At 48.2% G+C, this 23,500-nt stretch overlaps 6 protein-coding genes across 6 annotated transcripts; 2 read left to right on the top strand and 4 right to left on the bottom strand.

Moving 5' to 3' along the window:
• Positions 1–993: 993 nt before the first annotated feature.
• J7337_000908 (uncharacterized protein) lies at positions 994–1,475 on the bottom strand (the record flags this gene model as incomplete). The annotated part of the gene is made up of 2 exons (XM_044818655.1): positions 994–1,287; positions 1,404–1,475. 2 exons carry the CDS (start codon positions 1,473–1,475, stop codon positions 994–996), a joined length of 366 nt encoding a protein of 121 aa, XP_044686357.1.
• A 2,915-nt stretch (positions 1,476–4,390) lies between these two features.
• On the top strand, positions 4,391–6,562 carry J7337_000907 (uncharacterized protein; the record flags this gene model as incomplete). Its single annotated transcript, XM_044818654.1, has 5 exons — positions 4,391–5,131; positions 5,211–5,325; positions 5,398–5,726; positions 5,791–6,130; positions 6,180–6,562. The coding sequence occupies 5 exons, from the start codon at positions 4,391–4,393 to the stop codon at positions 6,560–6,562; spliced, it is 1,908 nt and encodes a 635-aa protein (XP_044686356.1).
• Positions 6,563–6,993: 431 nt separating this feature from the next.
• Positions 6,994–8,665, bottom strand: J7337_000906 (uncharacterized protein; the record flags this gene model as incomplete). The annotated part of the gene is made up of 2 exons (XM_044818653.1): positions 6,994–8,500; positions 8,556–8,665. 2 exons carry the CDS (start codon positions 8,663–8,665, stop codon positions 6,994–6,996), a joined length of 1,617 nt encoding a protein of 538 aa, XP_044686355.1.
• Positions 8,666–14,382: 5,717 nt separating this feature from the next.
• J7337_000905 (uncharacterized protein) lies at positions 14,383–16,272 on the top strand (the record flags this gene model as incomplete). The annotated part of the gene is made up of 1 exon (XM_044818652.1): positions 14,383–16,272. The coding sequence occupies one exon, from the start codon at positions 14,383–14,385 to the stop codon at positions 16,270–16,272; it is 1,890 nt and encodes a 629-aa protein (XP_044686354.1).
• Positions 16,273–17,546: 1,274 nt separating this feature from the next.
• Positions 17,547–18,641, bottom strand: J7337_000904 (uncharacterized protein; the record flags this gene model as incomplete). Its single annotated transcript, XM_044818651.1, has 1 exon — positions 17,547–18,641. The coding sequence occupies one exon, from the start codon at positions 18,639–18,641 to the stop codon at positions 17,547–17,549; it is 1,095 nt and encodes a 364-aa protein (XP_044686353.1).
• Positions 18,642–20,485: 1,844 nt separating this feature from the next.
• J7337_000903 (uncharacterized protein) lies at positions 20,486–22,624 on the bottom strand (the record flags this gene model as incomplete). Its single annotated transcript, XM_044818650.1, has 3 exons — positions 20,486–21,502; positions 21,553–22,089; positions 22,217–22,624. The coding sequence occupies 3 exons, from the start codon at positions 22,622–22,624 to the stop codon at positions 20,486–20,488; spliced, it is 1,962 nt and encodes a 653-aa protein (XP_044686352.1).
• Between the last annotated feature and the right edge of the window lie 876 nt (positions 22,625–23,500).

Genomic DNA, 23,500 nt, shown 5'->3' with positions numbered 1-23,500 from the left:
TCTCATGGTCTGTCGCTCCTAAGGAGGCTCTAAAGAAATCCTAAAAAACGTAGGCTTTAGACCTTATCATTCTCAGTTGGCTATTTTCGGGCCATCCTGGAGATATAACCTCATTATAATGCACCTTTCCCTATGACCCTCCGAACGGGAAACGCATGAGCGCCACGAACTCCAGTCACGGCCAGATATCGGAATAGAGATAGTGGTATTGTGTTTGAGGGCTGGAACTCGCAGCATCAGACTTCTAAGCATCCCGTCATGCCTGACAGGAATATCAACGATACGCATATCGAAGCCGGGACATTTGCTTACACTCTCCCCTCGCCAAAGAACAAATCACCCAGGGCATTGCCACTTAAAAGCCTGAACAACGCATCGGAGCGACGGTGTAATACGGACTGACCTTCAACTACGAAACCGGGCCTATGCTCTGAGCTCGGAGGGGCTTCCTCTGCGAAGGAATACCCACAGACTCTTTCAAGATCTTCGATGGGATGACAAAACTTAGTATGAGAACGGAAGAGATTCGAAACTACGATGATCACGAGAGAGAACGCATCAATAAGTTCAACAAAGAGTATGTCATAGCCAACCCACGTCGGGCCACCAAGAAATGGCCACGAGAACGATCTCACCCGCAGCCTCCCATCGAAATAGAAAACAGTGCGCTTCACGTAGGAGAAATGAACCCGATACATTGGTGTAGCCGTTCGGGGGCTGAGTGAAAGTTCAAAGTCGCCAAGGAAGTCGAGGCCAGTCTCCCAGCGAACGGCCAAGTCTTCTCATAAGAAGTGGACAAACTTTCGAAGAGAAGGAGCAGTCGAAAGGCATATGTGGGAAAGATTATGAGGCTGTGATTATTAGTGGTCTCCCTCCTCAAGAATTTGGCCTCAAAATAAATCCATCGTCGAAATTGTTTTGATATATATCGCCGTTAAGCCTCTTCTGTAGAAAGCTCAGCATTAAGTGACAGTCAATTGACCAAAAGCAAGGTCAGCGTGTCATCGAACCTAGAGTCTTTTGATTCATCATATTCTTGACCTGTCCTGATTTTGTTCCCCAGCTATGTCTTTTCTTCTTCTTCTTCTTCTTCTTCTTCTTCTTCTTCTTCTTCTTCTTCTTCTTCTTCTTCTTCTTCTTCTTCTTCTTCTTCTTCTTCTTCTTCTTTTGGTCTAATAAATTGGCGTGGAAGTCGGGAAGACTTAAGCCTTCCCGAGCCTCTCGCACTAACCTATACGACCCGTCACTGCAGAGGAAGGAGCGGTCACCCTTGATCCTGTTTGCTTGCTGGTAGGTTCTAAAGTATCACATCAACAACCCTTCAAAGAACACCGGGGGCCACTTAGACACTCTGGTTTGAAGCCTGATCATTCAATATAGTAGGGTTTTGCCCATAACCCTACCACACAGAAGTTAGGCACAACACTTGCCTTCCTGCAGAAGGTATAGTGTATCGCTTTGGTCGCTGTTACCATGTTGTTGTGGATTGTCGCTCGTACATAGGTACTCAAACGGCTGTACCCTCCTATTTTGGTAATGGATGAGCCAGTATATACCTATCTTTGTCGGCATCGATGGCGTAACTGGTACTCTTGTCGTCTTAACTTGTCTTTTTCCACAGATTGCTGAATCCTTGAGTATGGTGTTCTCAGTCAACTTGCACAGCCACGTTCATATGGACGATGCGCTGCGTGCTTCTTTTGGGTCCATGCGGGAGGGCAATAAAACTTGAGACCTTTATCCTAAGTAATGAAAAGACTTGGGCAATTTAGTCTTAAGTTTAGTCTAAGTTTAGTCTAAGATTAGGGGAATCTTTACTTAGCTCATCTTAGCAACCTCTTCTAAAGTCTCATGTTTTCTTGCTCCTTGTGGGTAAAGTCCCTATGGTTTAGGTTGGCCCTTCCCAGTACCTCTTGTGCCTTGATTGGTGTGTGCAATACTATGTTACCTGCAAGCTGGCCTAGGTCCAAATGGGCCAGCATTGCCCTAAATCCAATGGTAGTTTCTCGATCTCCTTGACCAAGCTTTGACTACTTAGGAGCTAAAGTCTCCGGCAATATCAGACTTCGCCCACTGCGTTAGCCGTTGCACCAGTGTTATAATTTGTGACTGATATCTGGTGACATTCGGATGCTTATCTGAGACAGGGAACGCTTCATTCAAACTTCTCAAGTCGGCCTCAACAGTCTTTCCAGTTTGTCCTGTAGGTGCATCAGGCTCTTTATCTTCTTCCAGGAGATAGGTTCGTCATCATCGTCTTCCTAATCGAATTCATCCTTTGAGGCAAGGGCATACTCTTCCTCTTGATCTCCTGGGATGTCGTCTATTTGGGACAGGATCTCCTTGACAGCACTGTGTTCAGCCTTCTTTCCTCGGAGCGTTTTTGTCTTTGCATTGTTCGATAGTTCTGAAAACGCTTTCCTTTTGTTGGATGGCATGGTTCTGGTTGTGGTATGAGAGTAATCAAAGAGCTTTGTCAGGTATCTAAAAAGGGCCTGTGAACTCACCAATGGTCAGAAATAAATAAGATTCCGCAAGCCTCTCCCCTCCTATCGCAAGCAATAGTGAGCCCTTGGTGCGGCGGGCAAGTCTGACAGATAGCTAATTGTACACAGCGTATAACTACATATCAGTCTGCAGACTATAAATACCAATTAACTGAAGAATTTGGTAGCTCTTCTCACTGAAAGAAGCAAAAGTATCACTAAGCGAATCGGGTGGCGAATTGATATGTTTTTACCTTACAACTGGCGTTTCGGAAAGCTATACGAAAAGGACATTTTGTATCCGTGATTTATGACGACTTTGGGCTCACTTTATGATTTTATTCTACAGCACCATCGCCTAAAGTTCTCATCAAAGTGTCGAGCACAAAGATAAGCAGTCAATTGTACTTCGAGAATACGTCTTCAGTAAAATAAAAAGCAGGTTGGAAAGTCGCGCTGCATTACCTTGAGAAATTTGGGCACATGACTGATGTCTCATGCAACTCATCTTGTCTTGCTCAATAAGGCAACCAGCGTGGGTCTCGCTTCCAATTCTACCGACGCGGAGCTCCGGTGGCGCTGAGGTTAAATTTGACCTCGGCCGGAGCCGTTGTCGGCCCCGCATTGCCGGGACGGGGCGCCTCGACTAAATTAAAGCCGGACAAGAAATTAAGTCCTAAATTTGATAGACGATATCTAAGTTTTCAACGAGTGATTAAAATTAAATTGACTTAAATTTGAGCCCGCTGCCGGATATAAAAACTGCATACTCGTGATAGCTACGAAATTATCAATATGATGCGAACATAGTTGCATTTACTGCGTCTAGAACCACTCGACTTGGTGCCATTCAGATTGAACAGATCAAGTATCAATGACCTATAAACTATGATACTCTGATGATGGGCACGGCGAGTCTTTCTTGGAGTCGTGAGTTCTTAGAGGTGACATCCCTGTCTATACGACCGCACGATCCCACTTTGGGATGTCAATGAACTAGCAAAACCACCAAGCTAAGAGCTGACACGGGGAAGAAAAGTTTAAAAGAAGTCAATAGCAAGTTCCTTTTGGTTTTTATAATGCTCTCTGATATGTATCTTGGTTCTGTTTGACCAATTGAGTGTGTAGACTCGAGTTGATAACCCATATATTACAGATATACTCGATTGCTCTACTACACGACACCAAGGCTAACGGACCGCCCGTGCGGAGGATAACAGAGGGTACTAGTTCGATGACTGACATTCGCAACTTTAAATTGACAGTCTCGCAAATGCAATTGACCTCAGGAAGTAAATTGGCAGTCCTCACTTGAATATCATTGTCTTGTCTGGTCATCCGGATATCAACGCCAACAGCACATCACGGAGGTTCGATGGCATCAACAGGCAATTGCGCCAGCAACACTAGATAATTCTAGCCATCTAGTTTACCATCGATAAAGTTTCGCCTCTCCTCCATCCCAGCAATAGTCATATACACTATTCCCGTGATCTAGGTCTACTAGCAACTCGTAGCGTTCTCCTGGACTCAACTCAAGTCGAAAACCGGTAAGACAAGGTTGTTCTATTGGTCAATTACAGTGGAATTTTGTGAGATCTAGCCAATACAACCCCTGTCTTACACCGAGAAGTGAAGAGGAGGATGGTGTAAGTGAACAAGTCCACCACGACAGTCGAGGAAGGCCGAATTATAACTCTCTGGTGCCAGGACGTGTCTCTGAATCGCTCAATCTTGCACGCAAGCATCAGGCACATTGGAACTTTTCACCTTATCGTCTTCTGACAAGTATTTGCTGCGTGCTTCAATTCGCCCAGCGCAGACATCGAGGTTCCACCAAGATAGCTCCTCGTGACTTACACCGGAAACAGTACATTACATTGCAGGGCAGGCAGGTCGTCAACATGGATAAAGGAGGTGCTTCCGCTGCTGTCTTTGCGTCCAGAGACTTGTCCCAGATAGGTCAAGAAAACCCGCGTGTTCCCACCTCCCCGGGCCTGGACTATGATGAGCTCTTCAGGTCTGTCTTTGACTGGGATCTCTACTGTGACTCGACCAGGTCTCAGGACTACCCAGGAGCTTCTAGCTCCCCTCGCCTAAGCTACAGGGACCTTCCCTCGCTCATCACTGATATCCCTTCCTTTCTTGATCATCTCTCTCTTGACAGGAGCGAGGCCGAATACCTAAGGATGACCCCTGGCCTGAGCCCGGACGATGGAGGGATTACCACATCCGAGTCCATGGGTCAGACCCCACCAGAACTCGTCAGAGGTGGTAGTACCTCTCCTTCCTCTCACTCTGGCTCCGTCTTCTTCGATGGCGTAGACGATGTCCGTCGACGTCCTCGAGTCAGCCTCCAAGAGGTTCAGGCCCAGGATGATAAGTGGACGTACCCCCAGGCCGTACCTAGCAAGCACGCCCCCCGGGGGTATGGCTACCCACATCAGATCCAGGTACACGAGTCCTCGTCCCGCCGCTCAAGCCACACCAAGACATACTCATACTCACCCTCCTCAAACTCAACCTCTGGTGTCAAGCGTCAGCGTTCTGTGGAGAAGAGGTCAAGACAGCTCTCTGATCCAGACCAGACAGCCGATGTCCGCAAGAGTGGAGCCTGTCTTCCGTGCCGTATCTCCAAGACCCGCGTAAGAAAACCAATCCAATACAATGCCTATACCGGCCATTGCCCCTCTGAAACAAACACTGAACTGAGCCATTACCCAGTGTCAAGACTGTGGCGTCTGTCCCTATTGCCGTAAGGCCTTCCCAGACCACTCACACCTGGTCTGTACCCGTAGGACCCCTGCGGTTGCTCCGCCTGTGATTCGTCACATCGTCGGTATGTCGAACAGCCCCCCCCTGGCCCCCAGCCTCAAAGTGAGACATGTACACTGAGACATATCATATTTAGACGTCTGGTCACCCGACCCTGCGGAAGAGAGGCGTGTCGTTGATCATGAGCCTCGCTTTCCCACTGCCAAACCCAGAGATATTGTCATCTTCTTCACCCGCGATGCCGAATCCCCTTTTCTTCGGGCATCTGTTCAAGCATACCATTCTCAGAATGGAACCGACGAGAATCCAAGAAACGCTGCGTTTGAGCGGGACAGGTTTCCCACTTATGGTGAACTCCAACGCTGGGTTGAGGCACAGATCCGAAGAGAACGCAGCTCTCGATTTGAGCATATGGTGCAAAACTTTTTGCTCTCATATTATGAGGACGGCCAGGGACTTCCAAAGGTAACACTCGCAACCCTCTCTTAGTGATCCTTGCAGTATCCAGTAGAGCTAACTGTTATTGTAGCACAGCCTCGTCTCCAAGGTCCACACAATGAATTGTTTCTTCAGAATCTGGAAAGCTCCGCGCTTCACCTGCTGCAGCTCGTCCAACAAGCTCTCTCAGGTCCCCTTTACTGTTCAAGCAGAGCTTAGGCGCATTGCATGGAACGCACTTGTGTCCCATGAGCACGATATCCTCAAGCTCCTCGAAGACTGCTTGGCACAACAAGAGCCTCTTAAAGCTCAAGAGAAGATGGCAGTTTGGGCTAGCTTGTGGCAACTCATGATCATGTACAGAGACTTAGTCGTTGCACATGATGGATATTTCGCCCGAAACCCAAGTGCTCAGAGAGACCAGAATATCGGTGAGAAAATTTAACTCGAAGGTCAAACTTCATTGCTAATGATATCCAGTTGGGGCTTTTGAGAACCTTTACAATGGATTCTTCCCTTTGATAGCCATATTCTATCACTGCCAATTCAAGACTCCCAAGAGAATGGAGATGTCAATGGACTGGCTCAAGGACTATCCTTCCCAAGCTCGACATAGCAGCAAAATTCGCCAGTTCTCGCAGGATATGATGGACACCAGAAAGGAATTCTGTAAGACCACAACACCTTATTATGTGGGACGTGCCACTGACCTTTCAACAGACGAGAGAATTCAGCGTTCGTCGTACAAGGTTGACGAGCGGCTGAGCGCCTTGGTAGTTAACCATGAGCTTAAGAAGATCTCATCCAAGAGACGCCCTCGAAGTAGTACCAAGAGTAAGGGAAACTCCCGTGATAGTGCGTAATAACTGCACAAATCATGTCCAGTCATTACAGAAAATGATTTGCAAATAAAAAGGCAAAACAGGAAGAAAAAACATATGGAAAAGACAAAATACAAACAAAAAAGCATGATATGATGGTTCTTTTATGATTTATAACGGATACAACGACGTTCGCTGCATATGGGCTTGTTTAATGTGGATCGAAGGAAAAACATGTGTGTATTGTGTTGGTTTATGTTGATGAAGAAATGTGACATGACAATGGGCTCACTTGGGCAGTTATCTTGTATCTTGGCTTCTTCCCTCCATTCTTTTTGGCGGTTTTCTCAACCATGTCGGCGAGATCTTCTAGACTGACACTCGCTATATTGGTCGAGGCAACTCTGATCGTTAATACGATTCTCTCTTTTTTATCCTCTGCCCGCTTGAGATGTGCTTTTATGCTGTGTTCATTAGACGACAAGGCTTGGCATACTACTGGAAAATGACACTAACCTGATAGCATTTTCAACCTCCTCTGCAGTCGTTGGGATGATTGGTAAAACTATGGCTATAAGCCCGGCTACAGCACCGATATATGAAGCCCAAAAAGGTGCGTCAAGATGCTGGCTGCCAAGAAGTGCCGACAGACTCTGTTGGAGCTGTGAGTCCAAGGGCCCTAGAATGCCTCCCCATCGAGCTGAGGCTGAAAGCGCCAATAGCGCCCTCCCGGTGTGTGAGAGTCCAGGGACCTCTGCATCCCTGGTGATTGCATGATGCAGTGCAAAGGACGAGTTGTTATCCGAATCGTGGCCCTGTCGAGTCCAAATCTCCCGCACAAAAAGAGAGTCCAGCCCAGGAGTCAAAACGTCAGGCATGGATGAGAAGTCGACTTCTGCGGGAAGAGCACTTCTCAACGTGTTCAACACAGCATCAAATACGGGTTTTTCATCTGGTGTGACTCGAGCAAGAATATCAAGAGGGTTACACTCGCGGATTTCGACCGGAAGTTTCATCATAAGTGCACCTTGACGATTGGAACCACCACAGAATGTCACGTTTCCGATATTGGGCACCGTCGCGAGCAATGCATCAATAACGGTAGCGATTGCAGGGAATTGTTTACGACGACGCTTTGAGAGTCCGAAAATTCGACTGTCGTGTTCCTCGTTGACACGACGCATGTGCTCAACCTTGGAAAAGAGTGTACCTGGAGCCGTATAACCGTTCGTATAGGGAATAGGGTACGGGCTCACAGGATCCTGGTGCATGAGCATGCTGCCATAGCCGCGAAAGCCACCTCCACACATGAAGACGTTCACTCGAGGACCCTCGTCATGAGAACTCTTCAAGGCGTTAAGTGCAGAGAACTTGGAGCAGAGGTTGGCGTATGCCTGTTGCATGCCGGTTTGAAGTTTTGAGATCTCGGAAACCTGAACATCGGCTGGCTGCTCTTGCAGCACACGAATCAATCTCGCTGCTCCAAAGGGTAGACTCACTCCAGCTCTGGCAGCATCTACTTCGTAGTTTGGCTTGCTGGTGTCCACCCACGTCATCTGCACGCTCCCGCCCCCGAGGTCCAGGAACAGAGCGCCACCTTCAACGCCAATGAGGCCACTGCGAGAGCCCATGACAGCGCCAAAGAGGGTCTCAACAGCGGGCTCAAGTATGCTTACTCTGAGGCCATTAGTCGCAGATGAGATTGCCTCGAGCATTTCAGAAGCATTGTCAGCTCGGCGCATAGCCTCAGTAGCGAGGATGGTGATGTGTTTCGCTGGCACTCCATGACGAACAGCGAGTTGATGGAAACGCTCCAGCGTCTTGGAAACGGCAGCGATGGTTTCCGGAAGAAATACTAGACCTTTGGGTGTGTTCTTGAGTGCATCAAATAGTGAAATGGCAGCGCGAGTTGAATAGATGGGACGAAGGAGGCGTGTAAATGGAGGCGCTAGTGATGTGATGGAGAATCGTATGCCATTACTGAATTTTATGTCAGATATGAGGATTGTTTGAACTTATTGAGAACTATTTATACCTCCCCATATCAACTATGGCATAGAGTTGACTTTCCCCCTGAGGGTCCCAGGGTGTAATAGTCTGCGACAGATTGTCGAGTGTGACGATATCGGGAGTATGTGAGGACATGATCAACCTTGACAGCGGATTGATCCAATTGAGACGAAAAACACAACGAGAGACGCTTCTATAGTCTATGAATAATCTTAGGCGCAAATGATTCATACAGCATGCGCTTGCTGTTGGTGCTAGTGTCGGTGAGGCTGAGATGACTCCAACAGAGAGCAAAAGTTGGTTCAGTGCAAGTTTGAGGTTGGCGGGGGATGTAGGGGTGTCATGATTGCGGGGTTGCCCGTCCCAAAGCCGGTGACGGCGCCGTATTATCCGGAGCGACTCTGCTCTTGGTCCGGCCACTCAGGACACAACAAATTGTTTTATTATCATATGCTCATTATTACTCCGTATTGTTCTTTAGTTCCTAATTACATTACTTAGGTATCACAATGTAGATATCTAAGTTTAAATTAACTATATAATTAAATAAAAATAGTTATAAATATATTCTTATTATTAAAGATATAAGGGTTTTAATTAAGAATCAATTAATAAGTTACCTTAAAGATAGATTAGAAAATTCATTTATACTATAGTATTATATATATATAACTATTAATTTCAGTTTATTCCTTAGGTTAATCTTTATATTTAAGCGTTCTACAACTTCATTATCGCCTGCTCAGCTCTTTTGCTTTATCATCAGTATCACGGTTTTTTTTGAACCCCAGGCATTTACGCATTTCCATCCGTTCACTATGTCTGGCTGCGTGAAAAGTAGCAGCCATCCATGTGCTCCGTCTTTGGTCTCTGCTTAGGAATCTTATGGGAAGTAATTAGCCATCTCTGGATGAGTGCCATCACCAAACATATTCTAAACAAACCTCGGATTGATACAACTGCATGCTATCCATTCATTCAAGTAGCTGCAGAGTTTACATGTCCAAGTTATATCAGACTTACGGATGTTAATGTCAGAATCCCCCTGCTCGACTTACTTTCTATGATGAAGGCTGCCCCTCCGTATGGACTTATTGGTTCAAGTGGCGACTCATGTCTGCGGACCGCTTCTGGGCATTATCATCTTTGTGATGGGATTTATGTTGCTCTTGAATATTTCATATGTCATCCTATTATCGGGGGCATGTAAGAACATCTTGCCTTAAATGCTGATGCACCGCATCGTCGAGGACCCGTATTGTCGGAAGGATTAGTGAGAAGCCCCCCTTTAACCCAATGTCCGGTCATCTTCCAGTCACATTTGCACCCTTCGCTTGTTGCTTCGTGTCGGGTATTTTTATGTAATAAAATATATACTCTGTATCTTAGCCTCCCGGGCCAACGGTGACATGAGGTCTATATGCATGTTACACCACAATAGTATTCAGATATCCATATAATCATAGCTTTGGCCTGGCTATTATGTGTCCATATCTAGACTAACCTCAACCTTTATGGTAGGCTCTGTTCCTTACTGGAAATGTACCCATTCGTCTCATGATCTTGAATGTTTGTATGGAAGTTTATGCATTGAATAGAGCCGATGACCATTTCCAGTTGAACCTGGGTATTAGTCGTTGGCCTGGTAGATCGACTCGCCAACCCTCCACTGTTGATTGTTGTAGAAATAACTTTTACAGGGAATACCCCCTTGCGAGACACTTGAACGGTGCAGGGGCGTTCATTTAGATACATGACCCAGATTATTGGAATCTTGTCCGGGTATTAGTGAGTGTTCCTATCCATTATCGTGAGTGGTTTTGATCACAACCAAGGTTCCCTCCCATGCGAGTGGACTGCGTAGACAGGTATCACGCTACTAATATTATCAAGAGAAAGATTATAATAGATCTGGAGGCCCATAGCCTTCTTCCCAGCTGGTATGAATCTTCAGGGTGTATTAGAGTTTCATCATTCTTGTATTGTGGACTTGTTTGCTGCGCTTCAATGCCCTCGAACATTTCCATCTGGCATACAAACCATGGCACCCTCGAGTCCACCTCTAGGCAAATTGTCAGAATTGCTACTCTCGTTTTCTTCTTTCTTTTTTCCTTCTTTTTTTCAAGTATCTGCAAGTGAACAAAGCAGTCCAATATCTCAATCTGAGACACGTCCGTTTTACGAAGTACTCGAGTGACTCTATTGCAATAGTCGATCAGTCAAGTTATTGGACGAAAAGCTGCAGCGAGACAGGGTTTTGTCTCCCTCCTGCCTGTACTATATCTTTATCAACTTCCACGCTGTCGCACCAGTATGATTCAACTTACACCAGCTAAGTTGGTGTGATAACTGCAATGGCATTTGCAAAAATTATGCCTGAAGATACGAATTCACCAGCCCATCAATCAGATTCATACAATAGTACACCATGCCATACTTCATTTTTGAGGTGTTTTCCTGTCCGTCACAGTTGTATTGGTCGTGTTGATGATCGGATGTTCATCTCTAGACACATATGACATCAGTGTCAGCTGTAAAGGCGATCCCAACTTATAATGATCTAACGTACTAGTAGGCTTTATCGTCCAGGTTGTGGTGATGAGTCTAGCGTGGTGCTGCTTTTGTTAGTGGCTACTATGTACTTACCAGTCTCGGCTCAGATGAGATCAGCACATCATAGAAAAACACAGTGTTCCATCCACTTCCCTTCTAGGTTGTTCTTTATCACACCTCGACCTCTGATTTGACGGTCGCTTAAGAGCCAATCCCGGTGTGTGTGAAGAAGCTAGGTAAGGTACCTAGCCGAGAGTGATAGGCCACCACCCCCACTGCCACCCTAGACATCCTTTGATTCTGTATAGAATTCTTGTGATAACGAGAATGGAGCAGTATCAAACAGTGTGCTGCAGGCTTATCCAGATTGGAATAAGATACTCCGTACTTACTGTGCCTTATAGACAAGGGTCGTAAAGAAGCTCATCTTGCAGCTGTGGAATAATTGGATCAATACCAATTGAATACTCTGATTCGTAGTCGGTCTCGCTACAACAGTGATATAGTTTGTGTGACTGACAAACCAAGGTGCTTTCTTATTGGCTCGGAATGACGCGTCGACGCGTTCGGTTTTCGCGTTAATCCCCAGCCACCTTTGTTCCAAGTTTTTATGGTGTACGGATACGTACTAATATTTTTACGTTCCATTAGTACGGGGTAGTAATTGCCTTCCTTGAGTGAGTTAAGTGCGCTCGCTACCTTAGTTGGAGGTGAGGAAGTCTATGCTTTACGCGTCCTGCTCATCAATTGAGGCAAGATCGATAGAAGGGATGCCCAAGGTATTTCCCAAAGCTTGAGTTGTTTACATGCAGCGTCATATTGACCCATATCTCTGTCTCGTTTCATCAACCCCTCACCCTCAAAAAGACATCCACACCTTTAACCGTATTCAAACAGACGACCCCATCACGCCCATCCACATTCAACCCCAAAAGGTCATTCATTTAGAGCGAATGCATGCATGTGAGTGCGGGCGATAGCTGTGCTGTGCGTCCTTTCCCTGCGCTGTCTTTCATTCTTGCCGCCGACGTGCAGCTCTGGCTGGATGCTTGGGCAGGGGTCGAAACATGCTGGCGTTGAGCCTTGCCTAGATGACAGAGGCAACCTGCCTTCTCGTTGGATCGTCACAATATGCTGCTATTTGCTAGTCTTCGACGCATTTCCCCTCACCCTTTGCTCTCAACCAAGCAATCCTATCGTCAACTCACTCTCTGCAGACGCACATGCTGGGTGCGTTAGGTCACCAATAAGTGGTACCCGACTTCGAGGCTAGCCAACAGGGAGCGTGGAAAACCCGGGTTACTGTTGTCTCATCTGAGGCTCTCAGATCATAACAAACAAACATGAGTTTGATCGCGTCTCTTCAGTGTTGTTTCCAGAATGTCATCCAGCAGACGCTCATATTCGAGCAACTTGAAGTCTTTCCTACCAAAAATTATATCTTCAATTTCTCCAAGCGTGACAGATTCTCGGCCATTATTTCCATTTGCCTTTCTGCAGCCGCTCCCCAACCCAAGAGACTGGCCCATACGCCGTATCTCTATGCGAGGTCCCGAGCGAGTCTAAGCCAACACCTACGGCCGGCCGCCGAGAGTTGACCGCCAGGGAACCAGACCAGAGGAACAAAGACCGGCGAATGATACTTGAATGCAAAAATTGCCAATCCTGGACTCATCATCAATCACCTCCGCAACGATAACGGGGAAGCAAAGTTCGCATCAAGCAAATAAACAAAAACATAGGTCAACCATACTCTACGGTATCAACTACTGTACTGTACGTTTGCAACACAACAAGGCACGCAGGGTCTCAGTCGGCTGCCCTTTTATCTCCATTCCACCACATGGGCTCGATCACCTTAAGGATCATCAACCTCTTCATCAGACCTATCACGATTGCTCTCCCGTCCAGGGTTATCGCTCAAGCTGGCACAACGTGCCCTCATCACCCACTGACCGCTGCTTGAGCTCTTCCTTGTCACGGACGCTGCCGGGATTGACTTGGCAAGGGCTTTGCGCTAGCACGCCGCTTGTTGGGGGGCTTACTGCCGCCCTCACTACCACCGTCAAGGGACTCACCAGTGGATCGCCAGAAACCGTAGAGGTCAAGACACGATTGCAAAGTGCAGCACAGCGAGCGCATCATACAATATAATATCAATATCGCGTCCTGCCGTGGAACGAGCCCTGTTATCTGCTCTGTCCTCAGTTAAAGCATAGCGTGAGAAGCACAGCACCGTTGGGACCGGCATCTAGCGAGCCAGTATCTGAAAAACAAGCATTGCACAGCTCTTCTGCCAGGTACTGTACCTACTTACTTGGACTGCAGCGTTCGCGCCACCCGCTGTTCGCTGTCGGCCCACATTCTCGGTCTTGACCAGTGTGCTTCAAGGTTTTCTTTACCCTGGTTGGGTCGAGAGACAAGGACGAGGAGACGTACCGTGCTTAACGAGCCGTCCGTCCATTCCCAGCTGGCCCTGCTCTCCACCCACCTCCCGTTGAGCATTTGGCTTGCCCATTCATACATAGCGCACACTCCCGCCCACCACACCCACATCGTCCCGGTCTACTTTCCTTTCTCTTTCCACTCACCGTTTCTCCATTCCAGTCTCTCGTTTGCGCCCAATACTCCTCCCAGCATCCCTCTTGCTCCCGTACATTGCGCCGGCTGTCGGTCGCGCGAGCTCAGCTTGTTCACTGCTTGTCTAAGGGACCCTCAACTGCGACGGCGCGTCGAACTGAGACCGCCACTCGCTGTTGTTTATTTGCGACTGGAAGACCTCCACAAATCCCGCGACGGTGACAACAATAAACGGTCTTCGCCTTGTATGACGACTATAACCATAACCACAACCACGACAACGACTCTCGTCTGAGACATACTTTCCTTGTTTTATTACCGTCTATCACATACCAAGCTCGACGACGCGCGATCGAATAATCAGCACGCTTTCTTCTATTTTCGTATATTTTACTGGAAAGTATTGGCGCGCACAAATAAACAGTCTGTCGCATCCTGTCGCGCTTCAACCCTCGGCTCGATCTGATACTTTGCAACGCCTCTGGCGCCTGAAAGCACATCGCCTAAACTCGTCGATATTTTCGAGCTCAGTATCGTTCAAGTTACCGTGCGACATCCTGACGAGATCTAAGATAGCGCTGCCGTATCCTGGAACATTGGCCTCGACTTGTTCTGCGCTTAAATCGCCCCGCTTATCGCTGTTGTCCCTCGAATACTTATAACAACCATTTCGGAGTTCACGCAACCCTGGAGCGCATTCGCGTTCCTTGTGACCCGCCATGTCGCACTTCCAATCTCTCGCGGCCCCTTGGCCGAGAAGCGCGCGCCATGAGGATCCCTTGAGAACGCCCGAGCCTACTCTACACGGTGAGACTCAACCACCATCCCCGCCGCGTCCCCGATTCCGAGTCAAGAGAAGGAATGCGTCAAATCTCAATGCGCCCACAGAGCAGTTTCTCGCGTCGGTTGCCGCCGCAGACATACCTATTCCCAGTATCGAGGAGCCTCGTGTACTTGACGAGGAGATGACAGAGACACTATACCCGATGTCACATTTCAGCAACATGGACGATATACCCTTCACACCCCACGGTGGTTCCGAGCGCATGTTTTCGCCTCCAAAAACTCCTGCTCCAGACCTGTTACCAACTTTGGCCCCTAAACAATATCCAAACTGGTCCATCGATTCGACTCTCAGTAGCCTCGAATCTAGTCCCGATTATGAGTCCAGCCGGCCTTCGACAGCCCATTCGACACACACAAGTGCTTCCCTGCTGAGCTACTTTTCTATCAGCTCTGAGGATTTGAGTCAATGCATCAGCCCAGATAATGAACACGCAGATCTTGCGAACGAGCTATCAAATGCCGACGACAATAGTAAAACTCTCAAGCCTGCCAAAACGGAGGTTCCTCGAGATACCATTCGAAGGGCACCCTGGACGAAACCCATGAATCAGCACCTATGGTCTACCTATATGATGTACTTGCAAGACCCCAAGGTCACACCCTTCCGTATCGGGAAGAGCGGCATCCCTCCCCATGGAGTCTGCTTGCGTGTGGCCCGAGAGGCGAGGAGGAGTTGGAAGGGGTCAAAGGCTCAGACAAATATTGATCTCAGTAGTGGGAGCATCACACCCACTCAAGGAGCCGCTGGCCCGTATGTTCAGTGGCCTCATACTTGTGCCGCCACTCGCGCCCAATTGCGGGAGCTTTGCAAGATGAACGCCAGGTCTAAGGCGCGGGGTTCACAATATTTAGCTCCCAGCCCTTCTCCATATAACAAATCCGCAGTTCGTTACTGGAATCGTCGGACAGCCGTCGGTCGCTCCCCCTCGGTCTTCTCAGGTCAAGATATGGCAATTTCATTGGCGGTTAGCACTTCTGATTCCATGCAACTGCAAGGTCCTCTGGCTCAATTAACAAATTCGCAACCTGAGCCTCAAATCGACGAACATTCGCTTCCTCCACCGAGTCGCGAGACGTTGGAGCCGGCTGAAATAAAGCACACACAACTTGCGTCTCCCTTTGGAGCGCGAAGCTACGGCCCCAGCTCGTCAAGCTCGCTACCCTCAAACTTCGTTGTGGATTCTAAGTTGCAGAGACAAACTCACACAGGCGGCCCGCGCCGCGCTCTCATGTCTCCGGTCCGACTTACACGTAGCCGATCAACCCACAAGCGCCGGCCCAACCATCTGGAGGCTCGGAAGATTAAGCGACCCAGTCTCGGCTCCGACCTTTGGGTTGACCCAGCTTCAATCGTTGACCTATCAGCCACCAATGACCAGTTCGCAACGCCTCAGACCGAACCTGAGATAGACTCTGACGTTGTTGTCCCACGCAAGAATCTCCAACAGCTTTTCGAAGCTTCGCAGCCACTAGCTGCTCAACAGCAAACGCTGGCTCCGCCAGTTGGAGACGCGCCCCCCCGACTAGGCTCACCTTTCGCTCTTGGAGCATCTAGTTTTTCCTTTCCGAATCGCCTATCACATGGAGCTGCCAACGACCCTGACGCTCTTCGCCGGCCGTTCGCAACCGTCCAACAATCCAGCGAAAGCAACCATGGAGTTACCAGATCATCGCTAGCAAGCCGACTGGCGTATATCGACGAAAGACTTAAGGATTTCCGTCGTCGAGACCAACCACGTCGACGTTCTGAGTCACCGCTTTAACACATCTCATTTATGTTTTTCCTTTTCTTTGTACATTCAACAAGGTTATGTCACCTGACGAGTTTTATGAGTTCATGGATAGCGACACACACGCACACACACATTGATCATATTTTGTTGGGACCGCGACTCAACATTTGCATATGCATCTAGACAGCAGCAGTCTATCTGGCGATAGCCTTCATTTTCTGGTTTCCTTCTGCTTCTGAACTTTGCTTCACCTTTCTTTCCATACGCTGGGATTTCCCAGCACGCAGGCCGGCGTCTGTGCTCATTGCGTTTTCTATCTCGACAATCGCCCCACCGACATAACTTGTCAATTTCCTTTCAATTCTTCCCACAACGGGATGATCTTTCAACAATTCATGATGATATGATGGAACGAACAGCATGCAGGCCAAACAGAGCCTTACGTTTGCCGTGTTATTTTTTACCCTTGCAATTGAGCAAGAAAGACATCGCCGTAAATGGAGATGTTGTGACGAGAGACACGATTGAGCTCCTTGTGGGTCCGAAACACGAAGAAGTATCAAGCTTGGACGAATGATGCAGTGGAATTTCATATCCATAGAACGAGCAACGATCTGAATGATGTCAAAACAAAATACTTTGCATAAATGAACCGTCCATCAAAAGTGAACGTAGATATTGTTCTGGAGTAAAGTGGAATGAGATAATTGAAGAGTCAATGATGTTTGGTTATTCTCTTGTTATGATAGGATATCTTGTCGTTATGTATATTAAATACTATTTTACAAAGAATATTATCTTGCTCTCAAGACTCGCTTGAACTTTGGCCAACTCTCTCCAGGAGACCTGGCTAGATTGCGTATATATATAAAAATAAGAAAAGGAAAAACAAAGAACTGGTGGAACAGCCAGTATCGTCGTATGACGAAGGCCCATGTCACAGACATGAGGCGATATATAAAGGTCCTCGAGCTTCCTAGCCGAGAGGCAGCGGTGCGACTTTCCAGACGTGCTCGAGAACAGAGCTGGTTTAGCCCCCCTCGGGTACAGAAAATAATCAGGCTCTTTTTAGGTATGCTCACCACCAAGATGTGTCTCGTTCATTTCGCCGACATCTAATCCAGTTTTCGTGCTGTTTGATCTCGATGATCAAATTTTAAGTCAAGTTTCTGTGAGTTGTCTTGGGGCTGTTTGAGATCAATGGAGGAGCCATGATGGCGATCGAGCAGATCAGTTTCACACCCAGCCCCCTTGCGGGATTCATTCTCATCAGCCACTCTCTCTTTAGCAATGATTGTCTCCCTTCAAGTCTTGAGTGTACTTGAAATAGATCTTACATGCTTTATCGCTTTTGAAATCTCGTCATCGTCGTCCTCGCCGATATCTGAGTCTACTGGCCCGGAAAAGAGTGGTCTGGGCACGACATCGCGATATCTCCGGGTTGGGGCGCTCAGACCTGCGGATTCTGGCCCTGATTCCTTGACCGATGATTGGTAAACACGGCGGTGTTTTGTTGAGCTTGATTCGTGAGGGCATCGTCGCTCGCCGACGCTTGAGCGATGGGAGTGAAAGGAACATTGGCGGAACCCAAATGCGCGTTCATCATTGCGGAGGCGATTGGCTGGAATGCGCAGCTGTGGGTTCTTGAAGCGAATATCGAGACCTGAGAGCCGCATCTTTTCCATATGTATGTCATAGTCGCTTGCAAACTCCGGCAGCTCTTCTAGTAGATCACTGAAGCGGGTGGGTTCCGAAGTAGCAGATTCCTGAGGGTGGAAGGTGAGACGGGGCCCACCAGTGAAGGAGAAGGCGACCATGGCTACAGCCCATCTTCGAAGTCGGACAGCAGCAAGATCCTCGCATTCTGTGTAGAGGAAAGTAATGAGACCAGAGGGAACGTCCCAATCGCAGCGAAGGTAGAGGTCCTGAATGGAGTCCATGGCGAGGTCCTGGAGTCGATAGAGTCCAAGACGTGATGCAAAGAGGTGCAAGCGGATGAGAGACCAGTGGATATTTTGAGAAGCTTCAAGACCAGAATCGTATGCATTAGATATCATCTCATCAAGATGTGGACGAAACCGAAGACCGAGGTGAACCCAGTCAACAAACAGACCGAACATTGAGGATGATTCGCGAGGTAGCCATAACGAGATCGACTTTGAGCTTGAAGGATCACCAAAACGGTCGGCAAAGAAGGGCGAGGTTGCACATAACAGCCGCTTATTGACCTTGAAGCGCTGTTGCTTGGGGCCAATAAGTACAGTCGCCATTGGTTCAGGCGAAGGCTGCGAGGGTGATGGCATTGGCGAAGGCACCGACTTTTGTGAAGCGCTCGCAGTCAAACGGCTATGGCTATCCTTGAAACGACCAAAGCCAGAGGGGCTAAAAAGAGGAACCATGATCGTCGTATATGTCTCTTGGAACAGTTGGCAAGAGTGTTTTGAGAGTTTCAGTGAAGGACGAGACCCGAAAGGAAACAGAAGGAAGAGGGTGTTGAGGGGGTAAGAAACAAATATAAAACCAAGTCAGTCTGTATGTAGAAGGAAAGTGCTGGGCCGGCCAGTTGATAGCAAAACAAAACAAGAAGAGAATTCGAAACAGAAGAGCCGTCACCAGGAGTGGCACATGGCAGGATTATCAAGTATCTGGAGAGAGAAAAAAGAGGTCCTCAGACAGAGCTCGCTTGAGCCCCTTGCCAGGACGACCAGGAGCCTCGATAATCGGCCAATCGCATGTACATCATCAGCACCAAAGGCGGTCGCTAGTGGGTTTCAAGGCGATCATTTGGGGCATGTTCTAGCCCTCGAGGCAGCTAGCGTTCTGGGCATCCTCGTGGCGATACAGTGAGCAGAGAAGCCTATTGATCCAGAGGCCTTGGGCGTTTCAAAAGGACGGATCCAAAACGGGCCCCTTCGTGCGGATATTCCGTCCAGTCAGCGTGAGGACCCTTGCATCAGCTTCCATGTCCGTCACACTGGACCTGCGCACTGCAGATGCAGATGCATCTGTGCTGCACAGCGCTTCAGGCTATCATAGGTCGGACCATATAGCCCTCGGCCCCGCGCTGGCGCCTGGTCAGCCAGTTGAATATCGCGATGGAGATGGCAGAGGATGATGCTCAGCTTCACTTGTGGACGTTGTGCAAGTTAATCTCTTGTTCCTGCGTCAGCTCATATCGGGCATCGGGGGTCTACAGTATTTTGCCATTATATGAAACCGAGGTTCTTCAGAGATCAGACGCACAAATGGATGCATAACAGCCGACGAGGGGGATACATGGTATCTCGAAGTGGCACAACGCCATTGAAAATGATAATGACCAGATTTAGAACAGAGTAAATAGCTCCACTAACCAGAATAAGCTCAAAGTTACTCTTTAAATGAGACGTTTCTTTGGTTTCGAACAAGGCTTTGTCTCTTCAGTGTTTGCGCAGGCCTCCGCTGAACATACCCGCCCCTGTCCGTGAACTTTCGCAACAGACTTTAAACGGGAGGAACCTAAGGTAGGTTCCATCCAGGTTAGCCGGGCGGCTGTCCAAGGCACGGTCTCGATTCTATTGCCCCTATCCTTTCCTTTTGGCTGAAACGCCTGTCGCCTGTCGCGGCCTGCTCAAGAAGTAAAACCTCTCGTGACTTGAAGTTATACCGAGTCATGAGTGGGCCCATCAATTCTTGTTAGTGATGTTGATTCTCTCTGCTGCGAAACATCTACAGCTTCAAGTAAAATACTCGAATATTCCACAGACGTTACTTTTGCGATTGCGCACAGCATTGCAACATTGCTTACAGCCTGAGCCTTCACCAAAAGTCGTCAACATCTTGAGGTATTATATTGATTATGTACAGCTGTTTGATGATACCTATTGACTCCAAAACCTTTTTGTTTCTTTTTTTTTTCCGCGTCGAGATTCCCAGTGCAATATGTACATGCTCATATGCCCCTAAGGATATTTTTTCGACGTCTGTTTCGACCCAAGGTTATTTAGAAACTACTGCCCCCAGCCAAAAACCCAGTTGTCCTGGAAGCAACTCTGATGTCTTGCCCTCTCGAGATTCCCATTGGCCCTTTTGTCGATTTGGGGCAGCATCATTGTTTGTATTAATCGGCGTGCGTCAAAATGCTTACTTAACTCCGTCCCCAATGCACCCCAATCCTGGTTTTCCTGTGCTTTCACATCCTGATGTCAGGGGTATCAAATCGTGTAATCCCAAACGCCATGCTCATGCTCGCGAATCTGTAAAATCAGGAGATAGTAGCCGGAATGTCGCCGTCGCTATCACTATCGCTATCACTGTCTGTTTCCGAATTGTCGTCGTCGTCAATTGGCATAGGATCATCGAGGGTTCCTCTCATCAAGGGTCTGGCTCGCTCTGCAGAACCAAGCATACCAGACTGGCCACCGATCGCGGCTGGTTTTGGTGGCGCATAACGGGGCTGAGCTGGGTTCAAGTATGCCGTAGGATCTGTGAGTTCCGCGGTTGCTGATGACCCCGAGAGCCCGCCCATTTCTGACATAGGAACCCTCTTCTCGGGACTTTCTTGAGTCCTGTTAGTCGCGTTCGATGACGGCAACTGGTCATCGCCGGTTCGTGCCCTCTTCCTTGAGCGAATATCGCCGTCAGATGCGGCTGTAGCCGGTGGAGTCGCGGTGCTACTTGGAGTCCCTATTAGTCGAGCCTCCTCAGCTTCAATCTCTCCTCGGGTTCGCCTCTCGCGAAGTCGGATACCGAATTTCTTGCGAGTGGTACTTTGCTTTGTGTTATATGAGTTTTTCAGACTTGCCAATTTTTTCGTTCTCTCTGGCTCGTCGAGAAGCAAAGCATCTTTCATTAGACCTCCGTATTTTTCTTCAGCATTCTTCATGATATCATTGAACCTCTTCAAATCTTCAGGGCTGAGGTGGGCGTATGGATCGCGACCCGAACCACGACTCGGAGTTCCAATAGGAGGCTGTGATATCGTTGAGTTGGCCCAGGTCGTTGGGGACAGCATCGACTGTAAAGGCACTTGGGTGTACGGGATACGTGTAATTCCAGTAGAGGGGTCTGGCACAGGAGGCTGCGGATCCTCAGGACGAAGATGGACAAGCAACTTCCGCATCATTTCAGCAGTGGCGGGAGAGTGGTTTCCGCAGACGCTAGACTTCTCATGGTAGAGTAAACCACCACCACTGCCAAATCTGCAACCACAAAAGAGGCAGACGTCTCTCCCTACTACGTCATTTGCTTGAACTCTGTGGCAGGCGCTCTTCTTGTGGTGCTATTCGTTGTTAGACAAATCCAGTCGACTTATTTGAATTGGTAACTTACATAGTCGAGTGCCGCTTGAGAAGCACATGGCCAACCACACTTGCACCAAATGATCGCTGCAAGTTCTGGCGTCAACTTCGCTGGAGTTTGAGTCGCTGGTTTATTACCATATTGCATTGGCGCTGGGGGAGTTTGCGAAGCGACGGGAGGAGTATGATATTGCGCTGCACTAAGTGTTGTGTTTGTTAGAGGCCCCATGGGCTGCGGCTGTGGCTGCACCGGCAACGAGTGCAAAGAAGGGATGACATGCTCATCATGCTCCTGGACGATATCCTTGACATCGTAGCCCAGCCGTTCTGCACGCGCCAACGCGTTGACAAGCTGCCGGGCTGGTATCGTCTCCAGGCGTCTTGCAAGGGCCCTGTCCAGAAACTGTGTACTAACCCGAGGAAGTATCAAGTCTGCGAGCTCGTCAAAGTCACTGGCGTTGAGGTGACCCAATAACTCGCGCTTAGACTTTTGTACCAGGTTTGCACCGAACTCCTGGACGGCCTTGGCAGTAGTCTCCGGGGATGCTTGATGCATGGTCGCATTCAACTATGAAAAAGTTAACAAGTCGTACGAAGCATGACCAGAAAGTGTCGGAGCTGTGATGAAGACAACGCGCTCTGAGGATGTGACTCGATATACACTTGAACCAGAATGCGGCGCACGAGAAACTTACCAAGAAAGCAATGTGATACTGTGAGCCCGCAAGAGACTTTTCCCATTTGTCTCGAACAACTTGGCGAACAACATCAGCCGGCGTCTTCTCCACTAAAGCAGTCAACTCATGATAGTGGTTTGAGGACTCGACGGAGTGCGATGGCTGATTCAGTGGTGGCGACATAGGGCCTTGTGCCTGTGATGAGGCGTTAAGTGTCTGCGTCTGAGGCCGTTGTGAGATTGTCTGGCTCAAACGAATTGTTTGCATTGGCGGTGATTGTTGATGTCCTGGCGGGAGAAAAGGAGTTGCTGGCGCGGGTGAAGCGCTTGGCTTTTGCGCAGTAGGAGCAGAGGCGACTGATGTAGGTCGCGAAGTAGGAGCATAGCTCGGCAGAGGTACTGGTGTTTGGCCGTACGGGTGAGGCATGGTTGGATTAGGACTTTTTGCACCATTTATACCATTCTGAAATGGTACGCCAGCTGGCGGAGATGTAGCTTGTGTAGCCATCCTTAATCCCCGAACACTCTAAAGAGGAGTGTCGCGCTTGTCCTCGTTCTCAGTGACTTAACTTTATCTCCAGATTTCAGAAACTTGAGAGGAGCGTGTCCAGAGTTGCTGGTGACTGCACAGTTGTCATCGAGATATGGCCTTAGAATGAATGAGGCCCAAAACAAGAAAAGAGAGAAAAGAAATATAATGAAAGCAAGAGAATGAGCAGCGAACAGGGCTGACTACTGTAAGCCTTCAGATGAATATCGTCGTGCCTTCTTCTGTGCCCAAACGCCAAATGCCTTCAGGACGCGTTCACACTTGCTTGCGCGCTAGGGGCATAAAAGTTAGCAGGGGTTCTGTATGCGCCAAGGGTGTGGAAAAAGTCAGGGAGGGTTATTGCTTAAAGGAGGAGCCTTTAGCTTTATAAAATTTCTTTAGTGCATTAATAGCGCTAGCGTAACTCAGAAATAGCTTTGCAGAGTGGAGAAGGGTCATGTGATGGTTTGTGCCTAAATACAGGTTACCGGGATTACAAATGTTTAGCGCTGGTACGGAGGTAGGTTTTAAAAGTCTTTGCTCAAGATAACTTAGCTTATAGGCCCACTTTTGATAAGATACTTAAGGTATATCTAGCGAAATTACACTTACTAATTAGAATTAAACTACAGTAACTGTAATTAGTAATTAATTTAGAGAGACTGCCTAAAAGGCCTATACTTACAGGGCTATTATAAAACAGCTCCCCTATCTCTCTTATCTCTCTTATATATCTATATACCTGACAGGGATTAGCAATTAGAGCATAAGTTA

This window comes from Fusarium musae, chromosome 1 (assembly GCF_019915245.1).
Source record: "Fusarium musae strain F31 chromosome 1, whole genome shotgun sequence".
Lineage (NCBI taxonomy): Eukaryota > Fungi > Ascomycota > Sordariomycetes > Hypocreales > Nectriaceae > Fusarium > Fusarium musae.
This window is presented reverse-complemented; position numbering and strand designations above follow the sequence as displayed.